The sequence below is a fragment of the Lampris incognitus genome, chromosome 7, assembly GCF_029633865.1.
Source record: "Lampris incognitus isolate fLamInc1 chromosome 7, fLamInc1.hap2, whole genome shotgun sequence".
NCBI lineage: Eukaryota > Metazoa > Chordata > Actinopteri > Lampriformes > Lampridae > Lampris > Lampris incognitus.
Window position 1 is genome coordinate 67,494,007 of NC_079217.1, and position 20,802 is coordinate 67,514,808.

The window sequence follows — 20,802 nt, forward strand, 5'->3', positions numbered from 1 at the left end:
GAAAGGCACAAGGTACATGGCTATAGAGGAAAGGTACATGGCTATAGAGGAAAGGCACATGGCTATAAAGGAAAGGCACAAGGTACATGGCTATAGAGGAAAGGTACATGGCTATAAAGGAAAGGCACATGGTACATGGCTATAAAGGAAAGGCACATGGCTATAGAGGAAAGGTACATGGCTATAGAGGAAAGGTACATGGCTATAGAGGAAAGGTACATGGCTATAGAGGAAAGGCACATGGCTATAAAGGAAAGGCACAAGGTACATGGCTATAGAGGAAAGGTACATGGCTATAGAGGAAAGGCACATGGCTATAAAGGAAAGGCACATGGCTATAAAGGAAAGGCACATGGCTATAAAGGAAAGGCACATGGTACATGGCTATAAAGGAAAGGCACATGGCTATAGAGGAAAGGCACATGGCTATAAAGGAAAGGCACATGGTACATGGCTATAGAGGAAAGGCACATGGATATAAAGGAAAGGCACAGGAAGAGAAGAGGGAGCTTGGATAGAAACTAATAAAAGGGGCAGATGTACTACCATGTGACAGAACGGTCAGGGTACTTACATTATTTGATATTATAGTTATGACAAGAGACCGGTGGCCGTGCCAGATGGAGCACTGATGTTTCTCCTGCGGCATGATGAAGAGGAGGAGGATAGGAGGTGGTCAGCCGCTTGGCCTTCATCATTTTATCCCTCCACCTTCATCATTGTTTGAGACCGATGACTGCACGTGTTCCTGACTACAGCTGGTCTCCGTTGTTTAAATGTAATTCCTGAAACTTTCTACTTTCCGAAAAAGGAAATCTGCACAACAGCTGAAGTAGCTAACACACCACCCCACCTGCCGAGCTCCAGCAGGCTACTGCCATCTGCCTGCTACCAGCCACCTGCTACCCGCCACCTGCCTGCTACCCGCCACCTGTTACCCACTACCAGCCTCCTGTCACCTGCCAGCTACCAGCCACCTGTTACCCACTACCAGCCACCTGTTACCCACTACCAGCTACCCGCCTCCTGTCACCTGCCATCTGCCTGCTACCCGCTACCTGTTACCCACTACCAGCTACCTGTTACCCACTACCAGCCACCTGTTACCCACTACCAGCTACCCGCCTGCTACCCGCCTCCTGTTACCCACTACCAGCCACCTGCCTGCTACCCGCCACCTGTTACCCACTACCAGCCTCCTGTCACCTGCCATCTGCCTCCTGCCAGCTACCAGCCACCTGTTACCCACTACCAGCTACCCGCCTCCTGTCACCTGCCATCTGCCTGCTACCCGCTACCAGCCACCTGTTACCCACTACCAGCTACCCGCCTCCTGTCACCTGCCATCTGCCTGCTACCCGCTACCAGCCACCTGCCAACACCACTCGCCAACCGCTACCCACTACCTGTTACCCACTACCAGCTACCCGCCTCCTGTCACCTGCCATCTGCCTGCTACCCGCTACCAGCCACCTGTTACCCACTACCAGCCACCTGTTACCCACTACCAGCCACCTGCCAACACCACTCGCCAACCGCTACCCACTACCCACCACCTGCTACCCACTACCAGCCTCCTGTCACCTGCCATCTGCCTCCTGCCAGCTACCAGCCACCTGCTACCCGCCACCAGCCACTCGCCAACCGCTACCCACTACCCACCACCTGCTACCCACTACCAGCCTCCTGTCACCTGCCATCTGCCTCCTGCCAGCTACCAGCCACCTGCCAACACCACTCGCCAACCGCTACCCACTACCCACCACCTGCTACCTGCATGGTGTGTGCTGAAGACTGTACTACCGTATTACTGTAGTAAAACACCTTTTAGTTCTGTAGCCTATACCACTGTTTTACTGCAGTATGTATGTTGTACTTGTGTTTTACTGCAGTATTACTGGCTGCCGGCCTCCAAGTGTCAGTCAGTGTGTAACTTTCATTGTGCAGACTGTAACAGCTGTTTCTGTGTTATGTTAGATTCATGTTGGTGTTGAACAGCTTTTAAAAGAGACAACACAACGTGGTGTTTTACAGGCACGGGTGTGGGTGTGGGTGCAGCGGTGTGGCAGTTTCTTACTGACGTCACAAATTTCAGCCAGCAAGTTGAAGACCTTCTTAACCCTCATCTGCCACCCAGTGAATCACTGGCAGAAAACACCGAGCCGCCATGCGGTCTGCATATGAATTCTCAGGTCTCCTCCTCTTCCTCTTCTCCTTCCTCCTCCTCCAACCCACAGAAACACCACCCCTGGAAAGCTGAGGTCAGAGGTCAGGACTTTCCAGAGAGTCTCTGGTTGGTTCAAAAACCTGCCGCGCTGCTGGGCAGAGGAGGTGGGAGTGTTTTTCATGACTCACAGTTGTGTTGTTGAGACACAGACATCCAGTAGAGGGCAGTACTTTAGGGACCCATGTACTTTTATCTTTTCGGGTTTTGTTGTTTGTTTTTGTTTTTTTGGCATTTTCCACCTTTAGTAGCCAGCAGGAGTGGAGACAGAGTATGTTTCACTGAGCTGCACAGGTTCTACAGCTTGCTGGCCTCCTGGGACTCCTCTCCTCCTTCATGGTCTTCAGAGACGGTCTGGGCAGGCGTGGATCTGCGTTGTCGCAGCTCGGTGGCGTTTTCCATCCTTTCTTCTGGGACTGACGTTTTTCTGTAAGACTGGAGAAAGAAAACAACAGCTGTAACACCACCAGGGAGAAGTCCTCTCCCTGGACAACAGGTTCGAGGTAGCGTACAGTGCCCTCCGCTCACCACTCCACACTGTAAAACCTGGCTCTCCCCAGGCGGCGGGCAGACCGAGGGACGGACTGTCTGGACAACACTGACTGGTCTGTTGTCCGACTTACGTATATGTTGTGATGTGGACGACTACAGACAGCAAGGATAAGCCACGGTTCAGCACAGACACAACACAGTGATGGACGAATGAGCACAAGGCCTGTAAGGGGGAGGGAGACAGGGACACTGCTGTGGTTTGGAGGGAGGGTCATGAAAGTTCAGCTGACTCCAGGCCCACGCCGGCAGGCACCCCGACGCTGCTGGGTGGCGGAAGCTAAGCAGGTGTGGGCTTGGCTAGGACTAGGATGGGAGACCTCCCGAGAAAACTGAGTTGCTGCCAGAAGTGGTGTTGGTGGGCCAGTAGGAGGCAGTCTTCCCTCTGGTCCTAATAAAAACAACAACTATCAAATGCCAGTGCCCCAGTGCAGTGACAGGGACACGGTGCTGTAGGAGACGCCGTCCTGCAGATGAGACGTTAAACCGAGATCCTGGCTCACTGGGGACATTAAGGACCCCATGGCTCTTATCACAAAGAGTAGGGGGTCCTCCTCCTGCTCCACCTCAAGCTGATGTGTGGTGAGCGTTCTGCTGCACACGGGTGGTGGTTGAAGTGAGTCCCCACCCCCACCCCCACTGTGAAGCACTGTGGGCGTCTAGAAAAGTGCTGTATAAATATAATGATTATTATTATTAATATTATTCTTAATATTACTGACAGCAGGGGTGCAGAGCAAGGCCTTAACAGACCACTAGCTGTAAAACCACAGCTCAGTAGCGACGTCCCCAAGCTGCCTGACACACTCAGGGACTCTGCTGATGATGAGACAGACACCCTGACGGACAGGTTCAGTCAGCTCAACTGGACACAACCATTACTGACAGACACGTGTCTTCATCACCTAAGAGACCTCTTCAGTCTCACCTGACTGCCGGTGTCCCCACCCTGCACATGATACTGGTGGTGGTTTTCGGTTGTTAGGCAACTGTCTACTATTATTTCCGGCTGCTCCCGTTAGGGGGCGCCACAGCGGATCATCCGTTTCCATCTCTTCCTGTCCTCTGCTTCTTCCTCTGTCACACCAGCCACCTGCATGTCCTCCCTCCCCACCTCCATAAACCTCCTCTTTGGCCTTCCTCTTCTCCTCTTCCCTGGCAGCTCCATATTCAGCATCCTTCTCCCAGTATACCCAGCATCTCTCCTCCACACATGTCCAAACCATCGCCATCGTGTCTCTCTTGCTTTGTCTCCAAACCGTCCAACCTGAGCTGTCCCTCTAATATACTCCTTCCTAATCCTGTCCTTCTTCATCACTCCCGGTGAAAATCTTATCATCTTCATCTCTGCCACCTCCTGTCTTTTCATCAGTGCCACTGTCTCCAAACCATATAACATAGCTGGTCTCACTACCATCTTGTAAACCTTCCCTTTAACTCTTGCTGGTACCCTTCTGTCACACATCACTCCTGACACTCTTCTCCACCCACTCCACCCTGCCTGCACTCTCTTCTTCACTTCTCTACTGCACTCCCCGTTACTTTGGACAGTTGACCCCAAGTATTTAAACTCATACGCCTTCGTCACCTCTACTCCTTGCATCCTGTCCATTCCACTGTCCTCCCTCTCATTCATGCATAGGTATTCTGTCTTGCTCCTACTGACTTTCATTCCTCTTCTCTCCAGTGCATACCTCCACCTCTCCAGGCTCTCCTCAACCTGCTCCCTACTCTCACTACAGATCACAATGTCATTCATGAACATCATAGTCCACGGAGACTCCTGCCTGATCTTGTCCGTCAACCTGTCCATCACCATTGCAATCAAGAAAGGGCTCAGAGCCGATCCTTGATGTAATCCCACCTCCACCTTGAACCCATCTGTCACTCCAACCACACACCTCACCACTGTCACACCTCCCTCATACATATCCTGCACCACTCCTACATACAATACCACACCTCCTCTCTCGGCACCCTGTCGTATGCTTTCTGTAGATGCCTTTTAGGTAGATCATTCTCTACCAATCAAGCACATGACAAAATCTGAAACTGTACTCACGCCACGCGCGTACCCCCCCCCTTTAACCAGCTCTCTTGTAATGTGAAGACCACAGCATCCTGCTGCTTCTTGACGATATTTCAGGCCCTACGAGAGCAAGTGGGTGTTCCCTTCAGAGGACAGATGATCCACACCCTCATCAGCACCATCACCAGGCGAGTCCTCGCTGACACACTCCTCTCAACTCTGACAACCTTTCTCCCCGGTGGAGGAGCCACGCCACTTCCTCTGAGGGAGTGCAACAGAAATAAAGCAACTCAACGTGGCCCCCTGGTGTCTACGGCAAGTCTCATGTACATGTTCTAGATGACCCAGTCAGCTGACTCACTGCTGACACACACACATACCTTTTGTTCTACAATGAGTGTTTCTGGAGCTTTAAGTGAACATACAAACATACACTCTTGTTTTATATATCCATCATTATCCAAATCGCTTATCCTGCTGTCAGGGTCGCAGGATATATATATATATATACACTACCGTTCAAAAGTTTGGGATCACCCAAACAATTTCGTGTTTTCCATGAAAAGTCACACTTATTCACCACCATATGTTGTGAAATGAATAGAAAATAGAGTCAAGACATTGACAAGGTTTGAAATAAGATTTTTTTTACATCAAACTTTGCTTTCGTCAAAGAATCCTCCATTTGCAGCAATTACAGCATTGCAGACCTTTGGCATTCTAGCTGTTAATTTGTTGAGGTAATCTGGAGAAATTGCACCCCACGCTTCCAGAAGCAGCTCCCACAAGTTGGATTGGTTGGATGGGTACTTCTTTGAGCAGATTGAGTTTCTGGAGCATCACATTTGTGGGGTCAATTAAACGCTCAAAATGGCCAGAAAAAGAGAACTTTCATCTGAAACTCGACAGTCTATTCTTGTTCTTAGAAATGAAGGCTATTCCATGCGAGAAATTGCTAAGAAATTGAAGATTTCCTACACCGGTGTGTACTACTCCCTTCAGAGGACAGCACAAACAGGCTCTAACAGGTACTATTTAATGAAGATGCCAGTTGGGGACCTGTGAGGCGTCTGTTTCTCAAACTAGAGACTCTAATGTACTTATCTTCTTGCTCAGTTGTGCAACGCGGCCTCCCACTTCTTTTTCTACTCTGGTTAGAGCCTGTTTGTGCTGTCCTCTGAAGGGAGTAGTACACACCGGTGTAGGAAATCTTCAATTTCTTAGCAATTTCTCGCATGGAATAGCCTTCATTTCTAAGAACAAGAATAGACTGTCGAGTTTCAGATGAAAGTTCTCTTTTTCTGGCCATTTTGAGCGTTTAATTGACCCCACAAATGTGATGCTCCAGAAACTCAATCTGCTCAAAGAAGTGCCCATCCAACCAATCCAACGTGTGGGAGCTGCTTCTGGAAGCGTGGGGTGCAATTTCTCCAGATTACCTCAACAAATTAACAGCTAGAATGCCAAAGGTCTGCAATGCTGTAATTGCTGCAAATGGAGGATTCTTTGACGAAAGCAAAGTTTGATGTAAAAAAAATCTTATTTCAATTCATTTCACAACATATGGTGGTGAATAAGTGTGACTTTTCATGGAAAACACAAAATTGTTTGGGTGATCCCAAACTTTTGAACGGTAGTGTATATATATATATCAAATTGCAACTACTGGCCAGCCAACAGAAATGTTGATTCATGGTAAGAGGTTGAACTTGAGCTTTGTCCAGGCAACATATTGTGTGCCTCCATTGTAGGTGAGCCGACCCTCAACATAATCTAGGAAAGCGCTTATATCAGATCAGCACAGTTTGAACAGAGACTTAGTAGGGAGACCTAGAGGAGCAGATAGGCCAGTCGTACCCAGGGGTCATAGGGAGTGAAGGGAACGCAAGTGCTGGAGCTGCATACAAGTTGTTTAAAGTGGCGGGTAACTGAGCTCAAATCTGTGTTTTGGGATAGCCATACCCCAGCAAAACAGATCAGTAACCAGCCAGCCAATTCTGTAGGATTAAACATGTTGCCAAGTATATAAACCAAAGCTTCAAAAACGTGTCAAATTCTGCAGCGTCTACTGGCTTCAGACTCTGGGGGCGTGGCACCCAAAGGAAGACGGCCAAAAAACCAAGAAAGGAAAATGGGAAAAATGCCCAAAAACGGTCCAACTCCGCAAATCAGTTCTGTACATGGTTCAACGCGTCAACACCAATACATCTCCCACATTTAAAGTATTTTGAAGCAAATCTGCCAATTTGGTTACCCTGCTCTTTATGTCCAGATGTTTGAATTTCTTTCCAGTCAGCGACAGGGCTTTACTCGCTGTTGAGCACCTTCTATGTGACACACCTGTCTTTCTTTCCAATGAATTAAAATAAATACTGCATATTTTATAACGTATATAATGAATTTCAAAAGAGTGGATCCATCCACAGATGGCTAGTAGCTGCTAGTTGCTCCAGTATGTCAGTTTGTTTGAGTCCAAGTAGCATCTGGCTTGTGTGATATTAACCCAACACAAACAGCAGTCACACTGGGCACAGTGAAAGACTGAAAATCCTTCCCCTCCACCTGTTTTCAGCAACCTGATGACGAGGCTGTGTTTTGCAAGCGATTCTGCCGATGATACACGCAAAAAACAAAAATAAAACGCCAATTGGTGAAAAGTGACAAGTTGTCAACATTTTTGCTGTGTGCACATAAAATGAACATCTGTCTCGTCTCTGTTGATCTTATGGAAGCTACTTTCATTTATTTAATTAAACTTAACGGAATGAAAATAGACCACAGACTCGTCTGTGGGCTAGACATGTCTTCAGATGGCAGATTCGAGTGTGTGTGATGATGAAAAAGGGCTGTTCTGTCAGTGTGCTAGTTAGCTGCATGTGTTTTGTGCTGTGTTGTTCACCTGGTTCTCTGCCAGAGCTTCTTTGGCCATGTAATGCTCCCTCTTTATCTTCAGCTCCACCTCCTCAGGTACATCTGGCACCATCAGGTCAATCAGACGTCCAATGAAGAACACCACATGCTGCCAAAAACACAAACGCCATTCACTTCCGAGGGCATCAATTGACCTGATCATGTGATGTCATCTGGACACGTAGTGTTTCTATGCGGCCTGCATCGTGTCCTTGTTGGTCTGAAAATGTCATGTCTGTCTGTTGTCATCACAAATACAAATAAACACACATCTGAGGGGCATTACTACCACTCTGCCATCAGACACAGGAAGTAGCTTTACTGTATATGTACATACAGTGACTGTTTTACCACAATGGCAGAGCACAACATGATGAATTCTACTGGACACATGGCGCAACAGGACCTCTAGCTACTCTTCACCATGACACGCAGTATCTTCTCATACTGTACACATGGCGCAACAGGACCTCTAGCTACTCTTCACCATGACACGCAGTATCTTCTCATACTGTACAACATGATGAATTCTACTGGACACATGGCGCAACAGGACCTCTAGCTACTCTTCACCATGACACGCAGTATCTTCTCATACTGTACAACATGATGAATTCTACTGGACACCATGACACGCAGTATCTTCTCATACTGTACAACATGATGAATTCTACTGGACACATGGAGCAACAGGACCTCTAGCTACTCTTCACCATGACACGCAGTATCTTCTCATACTGTACAACATGATGAATTCTACTGGACACATGGAGCAACAGGACCTCTAGCTACTCTTCACCATGACACGCAGTATCTTCTCATACTGTACAACATGATGAATTCTACTGGACACATGGAGCAACAGGACCTCTAGCTACTCTTCACCATGACACGCAGTATCTTCTCATACTGTACAACATGATGAATTCTACTGGACACCATGACACGCAGTATCTTCTCATACTGTACAACATGATGAATTCTACTGGACACCATGACACGCAGTATCTTCTCATACTGTACAACATGATGAATTCTACTGGACACATGGAGCAACAGGACCTCTAGCTACTCTTCACCATGACACGCAGTATCTTCTCATACTGTGCAACAGGACCTCTAGCTACTCTTCACCATGACACGCAGTATCTTCTCATACTGTACAACATGATGAATTCTACTGGACACATGGCGCAACCGGACCTCTAGCTACTCTTCACCATGACACGCAGTATCTTCTCATACTGTACACCATGACACGTAGTATCTTCTCATACTGTACAACATGATGAATTCTACTGGACCCTAGAAGCAACAGGACCTCTAGCTACTCTTCACCATGACACGCAGTATCTTCTCATACTGTACAACATGATGAATTCTACTGGACCCTAGAAGCAACAGGACCTCTAGCTACTCTTCACCATGACACGCAGTATCTTCTCATACTGTACAACATGATGAATTCTACTGGACACATGGAGCAACCGGACCTCTAGCTACTCTTCACCATGACACGCAGTATCTTCTCATACTGCATGCAGGGATGAAGGCGTTCACCACCTCCTCACCATCATGAACTGGCTGTATGGACTTTGTCTCCTGACTAATTCTGATGGACATCTGGCCAGCAGGAATCAGCAGGCTGAAAAGTCTGGATTTCCTTTTCTTAAAAGTAAATTCCGAATTGTTGATGACAAAATAATTTACAATTTATAAAATTTACCTCAAAAATGATGACGAAGGCCAAGCGTATGGCCAGCAGGTGGAAGTATTCTGAGATGTACCGACCGTGTTGGTCTCTGTAACCACGATACCTGGAGGACAGAGAGGAGGTGTGTACAAACCACACGAGTGTCCACACACACCGACTGACCAATCACAACCAGTCACAGTGACAGGAAACAACTGGAACCTGAAACAGGAAGTTAACGTATCACACACACACAGGTGTGTGCGTGTGTGTGTGTTACCTGCAGGTTGTGTGTTGCAGGCTGTAGCTGGTCGGGGAGGTGGCAAGTGTGAAGTTGATGAAACCTGACAGGTCACTCTGCCTGCTGTAGCTGTAATACAACCGAGGAACGAAGGCCGAGGTGAAGGCAATCAGGAAGGCCTGAAGAACACACACACACAGAAAATACACAGATAAACATGCACACACAAATACACAAATACAGACACAAGATGTAGAACAACGTTTGAATAGCAGCGATTCTAATTCCGGATTCTAATTCTCGGTGTCATAACTGAAGAGATCACAGCAGTCACTGTAGGAGACATTAAACCACATGAACCACACACACACTTACGTTGCTGAGGACTGCGATGTGTGTTATAACTTGCAGGATTGGGAACCAGATGCCGATGTTCTGAGCACGCTCCACCACCGGGCGCCGGTTCTCACACACAAACTTGTGGGCGTCCAAACGCACCTCGATCCAGTTGTTAATCAGAGCAAAGAGGGGCGCCAGCGGACACGCCGCCACGAAGATGGTGATGAAACCAAACTGTAGAACTGAGAGAACATGGTGATGAAGCCAAACAGTAGAACTGAGAGAACATGGTGATGAAACCAAACTGTAGAACTGAGAGAAGATGGTGATGAGACCAAACAGTAGAACTGAGAGAAGATGGTGATGAAACCAAACTGTAGAACTGAGAGAACATGGTGATGAAACCAAACTATAGAATTGAGAGAAGATGGTGATGAAACCAAACTGTAGAACTGAGAGAAGATGGTGATGAAACCAAACTGTACAACTGAGAGAAGATGGTGATGAAGCCAAACAGTAGAACTGAGAGAAGATGGTGATGAAGCCAAACTGTAGAACTGAGAGAACATGGTGATGAAGCCAAACAGTAGAACTGAGAGAACATGGTGATGAAGCCAAACTGTAGAACTGAGAGAACATGGTGATGAAGCCAAACAGTAGAACTGAGAGAAGATGGTGATGAAACCAAACTGTAGAACTGAGAGAACATGGTGATGAAACCAAACTATAGAATTGAGAGAACACGGTGATGAAACCAAACTGTAGAACTGAGAGAAGATGGTGATGAAACCAAACAGTAGAACTGAGAGAAGATGGTGATGAAACCAAACAGTAGAACTGAGAGAAGATGGTGATGAAGCCAGAATGTAGAATTGAGAGAACATGGTGATGAAACCAAACAGTAGAACTGAGAGAACATGGTGATGAAACCAAACAGTAGAACTGAGAGAACATGGTGATGAAGCCAGAATGTAGAATTGAGAGAAGATGGTGATGAAGCTAAACTAAAGAAGAGCAGCATCTTTTAGTGGCAAGGGCTTTGTGCTTATCATTTAATGGCTTTTATCTTTTTATTTTTTCTTCTACCAATTGTATCTTGTTTTTTATCCTGTTTTCTGTTTGCTTCTGTGAATGACTTGAAATTTCTGCTCTGGTTGCAAAACCAGTTTCAGTGTCTTGACTTAGTGCAAAACTGAGTTCATTAACAAGTTGTTTACCTTGTCTGAACAATATTTGAATCAGCCAATTCAATCAGCACATCTCAATGACTTCTGCTAAAAGCAATCGGATTCTGGTCTGAACTTGACAGGTTCAGATTTGAGCAGTTATTCTGAACAAAGACTGAAAACAGACTGAACACACACCGAGGGTAACAGACTGAACACACACTGAGGGTAACAGACTGAACACAGATTGAATACAATGAACACACACTGAGGACACAGACTGAACCCAGATTCAACATAGACTTAGCACACACGCTGAACGCACACTGAACACAGACTGAGGACATAGCCTGAACACACTGAATACAGACTGAAGACATAGCCTGAATACAGACTGAGGACACAGCCTGAACACACTGAATACAGACTGAAGACATAGCCTGGACACAGACTGAGGAAGTGGTCTACCATGGTTTAAAATTAACAGGACTCACCCATTTCCAAGTATTCACTGAAGAGTCCCTCACAGACCAGCAGCCGGTGGTCTGTCTCCCAGGGAGGACTCTCCATCTGCTGGGCCTCCTTCATCAGCTCCTCCTGCAAGGGGTGCAGCTCCTTCCTCTGCCACCAAGACTTCAGCTTCCTCTCAGAAAAAAACATTAAAAATAAAATATGAAATAATTCTACCCATTTATTTTCTGATGCATGAATTATCTCTTATATCCACTGCCTGTTGGGCAGATGTCTTGCATACTGAACATGTTGTGTTGAGGTGAAACTAACGGGAAGATAAACTCCTGGATGTTGTTAATCAGTTGTTTTCCAACCATGATGACCAGCAGCTCCTGAGCCAGTTCAATGAGACATCCTCCCGCCCCGCACTAACAGAGACACATAAAACACATAACACACATATAACACATAACATTTCTCTATAAATGTGTTCACATGTTTACATGGGACAGTCCATAGTTGTTCTGGAGCCTACTGGTCCGGGCTTTGAGGCTGCGGTACCGCTTGCCTGGCGGTAGCAGCTGGAACAGTCCATAGTTCTGGAGCCTACTGGTCTGGGCTTTGAGGCTGCGGTACCGCTTGCCTGACGGTAGCAGCTGGAACAGTCCATAGTTGGGGTGGCGGGGGTCTTTGATAATCCTGCGGGCTTTGCTGACACAGTGTCCGTTGTGTATGTCCTGGATGGAGGGAAACTCTCATCCACTGATGTCCTGGGTCGTCTGCACCACCCTCTGCAGTGTGTTGCGGTTGTGGGCAGTACAGTTCCCATGCCAGGCGCTGATGCATCCAGTCAGGATATGCTCAGTTGTGCCACTGTAGAAGGCCCATAGAATCCTGGACCCCATGCCGAACTTCTTCAGTCGCCTGAGGTGGAAGAGGCGTTGCTGTGCCTTTTTCACCACATGGCTGGTGTGTTCATGCCAGGTGAGGTCCTCGGTAATGTGGACACCAAGGAACTTGAAGCTCTTGACCCTCTCTACAGCGGTCCCGTTGATGGTGATGTGGTCCAGGCTTCCCCCTCTCTTCCTGTAGTCCACAATCAGCTCCTTGGCTTCATCACACACCACACATCAGCTTGAGGTGGAGAGGGAGGAGTCATTGAGCCAGTTATATGGGGGTGATTAGGTGGCCAGATGGAGACAGCCAGGTTGGGAATGTTGCCAGGACACCAGCGACCCCCTCACTCTTTGTGATAAGAGCCATGGCATCTTTAATGACCACAGTGAGTCAGGACCTCGGTTTAACGTCTCATCTGAAGGACGGCATCTCCTACAGCACAGTGTCCCCGTCACTGCACTGGGACACTGGGATTTGATAGTTGTTCTTTTGTTTTTAAATTAGGACCAGAGGGAAGACTGTCCCCTACTGGCCCACCAACAGCAACTCAGTTTTTCTAGGAGGTCTCCCACCCAAGTACTAGCCAAACCCATACTAGCTTAGCTTCTGTCATTTGGCAGAGCCACGGTACATGTGGTATGGCTGCCCGCTGCCAATGTAGTGAATTCAGGGGGCAGCTGGGAACCGCCGCAGCCGGAAATCGAACCCGGGTAGCCCGGGCCATGGGTAGCTGTGCTAACCAGTCAACTAAAGGGACCGACCCGTTAGCCAAAGGCTAGCTAGTCTAATTATTTGTTGTCATTATAATAATAATATATATACGTATAATATATATGTGTGTGTGTGTGTGTATATATATATATATAGAGAGAGAGAGAGAGAGAGAGAGAGAGAGAGAGAGAGAGAGAGAGAGAGAGAGAGAGAGAGAGAGAGAGAGAGAGAGAGAGAGAGAGCGAGAGAGAGTTGGCCTTAGAGGCGAACTCAAACACAATCACACTGATAGCCATCAAATGGGGCATATACTAAGGTGGTGCACTGTCACCACTGCTGTTCTGCATAGAGCTGAACACCCTCAGCTCGGTCAGGTCATCACAAAGAGTGGATATGGATATACAGGTTCAGAAGTGGAGTTACCACCAGCCACCTCCTATGACATCAAGCTGTATGCCAGGAATGGCGAGACATTGACTCGCTGAGGCACCTCACCAGGATCTCCAGCGACGACATCAGGATGTCATCTGGACTGGACAAGTGCGGTCGAATGGTGGCAAAAAGAGGAAAGATGGTGAGCACTGAAAGGGCTGAACGACCAGGTGGCAGGATAACAGACATACAGCACAGTTACTAATACCTGGGTATTCCACAGGCAAATGGAAACACTGAGGAGGCAGCAAGGAGGTCAGCTATAGCCAAATGCCTCCAGAGAGCGAGGCAGGTGCTCCTCTATGAATGTCATTCTCACATTTCTGAATCCTGATCGAATCAGGATTTAAATGCTGCCATGCCAGCAGGGGCCCCGTCGTCACTTGTGTTTCAACCTCTACTAAAAATGAAGCCCAGCATGCCTCTGTTTTTAATCAACAGAGGAGAACAGAATCGAGTACAGCCGAGGCCAGAAACCAGCTATGGTCTCAGTGGACAGGGTAAAAATATCACTTTACATAAACACATCAGCTCTCATCACACCACACAGAGCTATACAACAGTCACAACAACACATGTACATCCATCGCACAACACTAGGAACAAAATATGTCTTAGAGATATTTGTGTTTGTGTGTCTGCAGCGCCCCCCTGAGGTAGCAGCTCACACGTGGTGTGGACGAGCTGTTTGGTGGCAGCGGCAATGGACCAAGATCTCCTGACTGCAGCCGTTCTGTACAGGGCTTGTGTTGGCGGCCTACTGTCTTTCCTCTGTTTTGACCATCCTGCCCAACTCATGTTGGTTAGAGTCAGCGGTCCACACACAGATTTAAACACTACAGAACAACACCTCTACCCCATCTCTACCACATCTCTACCACAGCTCTACCACACCTCTACCCCATCTCTACCACAACTCTACCACATCTCTTCCACCCCTCTACCACAGCTGTACCACATCTCTTCCACAGCTCTACCACATCTCTACCACACCTCTACCCCATCTCTACCACATCTCTACAACACCTCTACCCCATCTCTACCACATCTCTTCCACACCTCTACCACAATTCTACCACAACTCTACCACATCTCTACCACAGCTCTACCACAACTCTGCCACAACTCTACAACACCTCTACCACAGCTCTACAACACCTCTACCACAACTCTACCACATCTCTACCACAGCTCTACCACAACTCTGCCACATCTCTACCACAACTCTGCCACATCTCTACCACAACTCTGCCACATCTCTACCACAGCTCTACCACAGCTCTGCCACACCTCTACCACACCTCTACCATATCTCTACAACACCTCTACCACATCTCTTCCACACCTCTACCACATCTCTGCCAAACCTCTACCACACTTCTACCACATCTCTACCATATCTCTACCACATCTCTTCCACACCTCTACCACATCTCTACCATATCTCTACCACATCTCTTCCACACCTCTACCACATCTCTGCCACACCTCTACCACATCTCCTCCACATCTCTACCACATCTCTACCACATCTCTTCCACACCTCTACCACAACTCTACAACAGCTCTGCCACATCTCTTCCACACCTCTGCCACACCTCTACCACATCTCTTCCACACTTCTACCACATCTCTATCACATCTCTGCCACACCTCTACCACACCTCTACCACATCTCTACCAAATCTCTTCCACATCTCTGCCACATCTCTTCCACACCTCTACCACAGCTCTACCAAATCTCTACCACACCTCTACCACACATTTACCACAACTCTACCACACCTCTGCCACATCTCTTCCACACCTCTACCACAGCCCTACCACAACTCTACCAAATCTCTTCCACACCTCTACCACACCTCTGCCACATCTCTACCACACCTCTGCCACACCTCTACCACACCTCTACCACAGCCCTACCACAACTCTACCAAATCTCTTCCACACCTCTACCACACCTCTGCCACATCTCTGCCACACCTCTACCACATCGCTGCCACCTCTACCACAGCTCTACCACAGCTCTACCACATCTCTTCCACACCTCTACCACATCTCTTTCACATCTCTTCCACACCTCTACCACAGCTCTACCACAGCTCTACCAAATCTCTTCCACAACTCCACCACATCTCTTCCACACCTCTACCACACCTCTACCACATCTCTGCCACACCTCTACCACACCTCTACCACAACACCTCTACCACAGCTCTGCCACACATTTACCACAACTCTACCACACCTCTACCAAATCTCTTCCACACTTCTACCACAGCTCTACCAAACCTCTACCACAGCTCTACCACAGCTCTACCACACATTTACCACAACTCTACCACACCTCTACCAAATCTCTTCCACACTTCTACCACAACTCTACCACAGCTCTACCACACCTCTACCCCATCTCTACCACAACTCTACCACAGCTCTACCACATCTCTTCCACCCCTCTACCACAGCTGTACCACATCTCTACCACATCTCTTCCACAGCTCTACCACATCTCTACCACACCTCTACCCCATCTCTACCACATCTCTACAACACCTCTACCCCATCTCTACCACATCTCTACAACACCTCTACCACATCTCTTCCACACCTCTACCACAACTCTACCACAACTCTACCACATCTCTACCACAGCTCTACCACAACTCTGCCACAACTCTACAACACCTCTACCACAGCTCTACAACACATCTACCACAACTCTACCACAGCTCTACCACAACTCTGCCACATCTCTACCACAACTCTACAACATCTCTACCACAGCTCTACCACAACTCTGCCACATCTCTACCACAACTCTACAACACCTCTACCACAGCTCTGCCACATCTCTACCACATCTCTACCACACCTCTACCCCATCTCTACCACATCTCTACAACACCTCTACCACATCTCTTCCACACCTCTACCACATCTCTGCCAAACCTCTACCACATCTCTTCCACACCTCTACCACATCTCTACCACATCTCTACCATATCTCTACCACATCTCTTCCACACCTCTACCACATCTCTACCACACCTCTACCACATCTCTTCCACACTTCTACCACATCTCTACCACATCTCTTCCACACCTCTACCACATCTCTACAACAGCTCTGCCACATCTCTACAACATCTCTTCCACACCTCTGCCACACCTCTACCACATCTCTTCCACACTTCTACCACATCTCTATCACATCTCTGCCACACCTCTACCACAGCTCTACCACATCTCTACCAAATCTCTTCCACATCTCTGCCACATCTCTTCCACACCTCTACCAAATCTCTACCACACCTCTACCACACATTTACCACAACTCTACCACACCTCTTCCACACCTCTACCACAGCCCTACCACAACTCTACCAAATCTCTTCCACACCTCTACCACACCTCTGCCACATCTCTGCCACACCTCTACCACACCTCTGCCACAGCCCTACCACAACTCTACCAAATCTCTTCCACACCTCTACCACACCTCTGCCACATCTCTACCACATCTCTGCCACACCTCTACCACATCTCTGCCACCTCTACCACAGCTCTACCACAGCTCTACCACATCTCTTTCACATCTCTTCCACAGCTCTACCACAACTCTACCAAATCTCTTCCACAACTCTACCACATCTCTACCACACCTCTACCACACCTCTACCACAACACCTCTACCACAGCTCTGCCACACATTTACCACAACTCTACCACACCTCTACCAAATCTCTTCCACACTTCTACCACAGCTTTACCAAACCTCTACCACAGCTCTACCACACATTTACCACAACTCTACCACACCTCTACCAAATCTCTTCCACACTTCTACCACAACTCTACCACAGCTCTACCACAGCTCTACCCCATCTCTACCACAACTCTACCACATCTCTTCCACCCCTCTACCACAGCTGTACCACATCTCTACCACATCTCTTCCACAGCTCTACCACATCTCTACCACACCTCTACCCCATCTCTACAACACCTCTACCCCATCTCTACCACATCTCTACCACACCTCTACCACATCTCTTCCACACCTCTACCACAACTCTACCACATCTCTACCACAGCTCTACCACAACTCTGCCACAACTCTACAACACCTCTACCACAACTCTACCACAGCTCTACCACAACTCTGCCACATCTCTAACACAACTCTACAACATCTCTACCACAACTCTGCCACATCTCTACCACAACTCTACAACACCTCTACCACAGCTCTGCCACATCTCTACCACACCTCTACCACACCTCTACCCCATCTCTACCACATCTCTACAACACCTCTACCACATCTCTTCCACACCTCTACCACATCTCTTCCACACCTCTACCACATCTCTACCACATCTCTTCCACACCTCTACCACATCTCTGCCACACCTCTACCACATCTCTTCCACACTTCTACCACATCTCTATCACATCTCTTCCACACCTCTACCACAACTCTACAACAGCTCTGCCACATCTCTACCACATCTCTTCCACACCTCTGCCACACCTCTACCAAATCTCTTCCACACTTCTACCACATCTCTTCCACACCTCTACCACATCTCTACCACACCTCTACCACATCTCTTCCACACTTCTACCACATCTCTACCACATCTCTTCCACACCTCTACCACATCTCTACAACAGCTCTGCCACATCTCTACAACATCTCTTCCACACCTCTGCCACACCTCTACCACATCTCTTCCACACTTCTACCACATCTCTATCACATCTCTGCCACACCTCTACCACAGCTCTACCACATCTCTACCAAATCTCTTCCACATCTCTGCCACATCTCTTCCACACCTCTACCAAATCTCTACCACACCTCTACCACACATTTACCACAACTCTACCACACCTCTTCCACACCTCTACCACAGCCCTACCACAACTCTACCAAATCTCTTCCACACCTCTACCACACCTCTGCCACATCTCTGCCACACCTCTACCACACCTCTGCCACAGCCCTACCACAACTCTACCAAATCTCTTCCACACCTCTACCACACCTCTGCCACATCTCTACCACATCTCTGCCACACCTCTACCACATCTCTGCCACCTCTACCACAGCTCTACCACAGCTCTACCACATCTCTTTCACATCTCTTCCACAGCTCTACCACAACTCTACCAAATCTCTTCCACAACTCTACCACATCTCTACCACACCTCTACCACACCTCTACCACAACACCTCTACCACAGCTCTGCCACACATTTACCACAACTCTACCACACCTCTACCAAATCTCTTCCACACTTCTACCACAGCTTTACCAAACCTCTACCACAGCTCTACCACACATTTACCACAACTCTACCACACCTCTACCAAATCTCTTCCACACTTCTACCACAACTCTACCACAGCTCTACCACAGCTCTACCCCATCTCTACCACAACTCTACCACATCTCTTCCACCCCTCTACCACAGCTGTACCACATCTCTACCACATCTCTTCCACAGCTCTACCACATCTCTACCACACCTCTACCCCATCTCTACAACACCTCTACCCCATCTCTACCACATCTCTACCACACCTCTACCACATCTCTTCCACACCTCTACCACAACTCTACCACATCTCTACCACAGCTCTACCACAACTCTGCCACAACTCTACAACACCTCTACCACAACTCTACCACAGCTCTACCACAACTCTGCCACATCTCTAACACAACTCTACAACATCTCTACCACAACTCTGCCACATCTCTACCACAACTCTACAACACCTCTACCACAGCTCTGCCACATCTCTACCACACCTCTACCACACCTCTACCCCATCTCTACCACATCTCTACAACACCTCTACCACATCTCTTCCACACCTCTACCACATCTCTTCCACACCTCTACCACATCTCTACCACATCTCTTCCACACCTCTACCACATCTCTGCCACACCTCTACCACATCTCTTCCACACTTCTACCACATCTCTATCACATCTCTTCCACACCTCTACCACAACTCTACAACAGCTCTGCCACATCTCTACCACATCTCTTCCACACCTCTGCCACACCTCTACCAAATCTCTTCCACACTTCTACCACATCTCTGCCACACCTCTACCACACCTCTACCACATCTCTACCAAATCTCTTCCACATCTCTGCCACATCTCTTCCACACCTCTACCAAATCTCTACCACACCTCTACCACACATTTACCACACCTCTACCACACCTCTGCCACACCTCTACCACAGCCCTACCACAACTCTACCAAATCTCTTCCACACCTCTACCACACCTCTGCCACATCTCTACCACACCTCTGCCACACCTCTACCACAGCCCTACCACAACTCTACCAAATCTCTTCCACACCTCTACCACAGCTCTACCACATCTCTTCCACACCTCTACCACATCTCTTCCACACCTCTACCACAGCTCTACCACAACTCTACCAAATCTCTTCCACAACTCTACCACATCTCTTCCACACCTCTACCACATCTCTGCCACACCTCTACCACACCTCTACCACAACACCTCTACCACAGCTCTGCCACACATTTACCACAACTCTACCACACCTCTACCAAATCTCTTCCACACTTCTACCACAACTCTACCACAGCTCTACCACATCTCTTCCACACCTCTACCCCACAACTCTACCAAATCTCTTCCACACCTCTACCACATCTCTTCCACACCTCTACCACATCTCTGCCAAACCTCTACCACATCTCTTCCACACCTCTACCACATCTCTACCACATCTCTACCATATCTCTACCACATCTCTTCCACACCTCTACCACATCTCTTCCACACTTCTACCACATCTCTACCACATCTCTTCCACACCTCTACCACATCTCTACAACAGCTCTGCCACATCTCTACAACATCTCTTCCACACCTCTGCCACACCTCTACCACATCTCTTCCACACTTCTACCACATCTCTATCACATCTCTGCCACACCTCTACCACAGCTCTACCACATCTCTACCAAATCTCTTCCACATCTCTGCCACATCTCTTCCACACCTCTACCAAATCTCTACCACACATTTACCACAACTCTACCACACCTCTTCCACACCTCTACCACAGCCCTACCACAACTCTACCA

At 48.1% G+C, this 20,802-nt stretch overlaps 1 protein-coding gene across 1 annotated transcript in view; it reads right to left on the bottom strand.

The window, feature by feature from the left end:
* Positions 1-2,514: 2,514 nt before the first annotated feature.
* The window catches only part of ano7 (anoctamin 7), an 82,027-nt gene continuing 63,739 nt past the window's right edge, over positions 2,515-20,802 (bottom strand). Inside the window, exons 16-22 of the mRNA XM_056282938.1 lie at positions 11,935-12,032; positions 11,646-11,794; positions 10,022-10,227; positions 9,686-9,825; positions 9,439-9,529; positions 7,702-7,821; positions 2,515-2,659 (exon numbers count right to left, since the gene is read on the bottom strand). Of these exons, the coding sequence (XP_056138913.1) occupies positions 2,522-2,659; positions 7,702-7,821; positions 9,439-9,529; positions 9,686-9,825; positions 10,022-10,227; positions 11,646-11,794; positions 11,935-12,032 (942 nt within the window). The 3' untranslated portion in view covers positions 2,515-2,521. The remainder of the gene's footprint in view (positions 2,660-7,701; positions 7,822-9,438; positions 9,530-9,685; positions 9,826-10,021; positions 10,228-11,645; positions 11,795-11,934; positions 12,033-20,802) is intronic.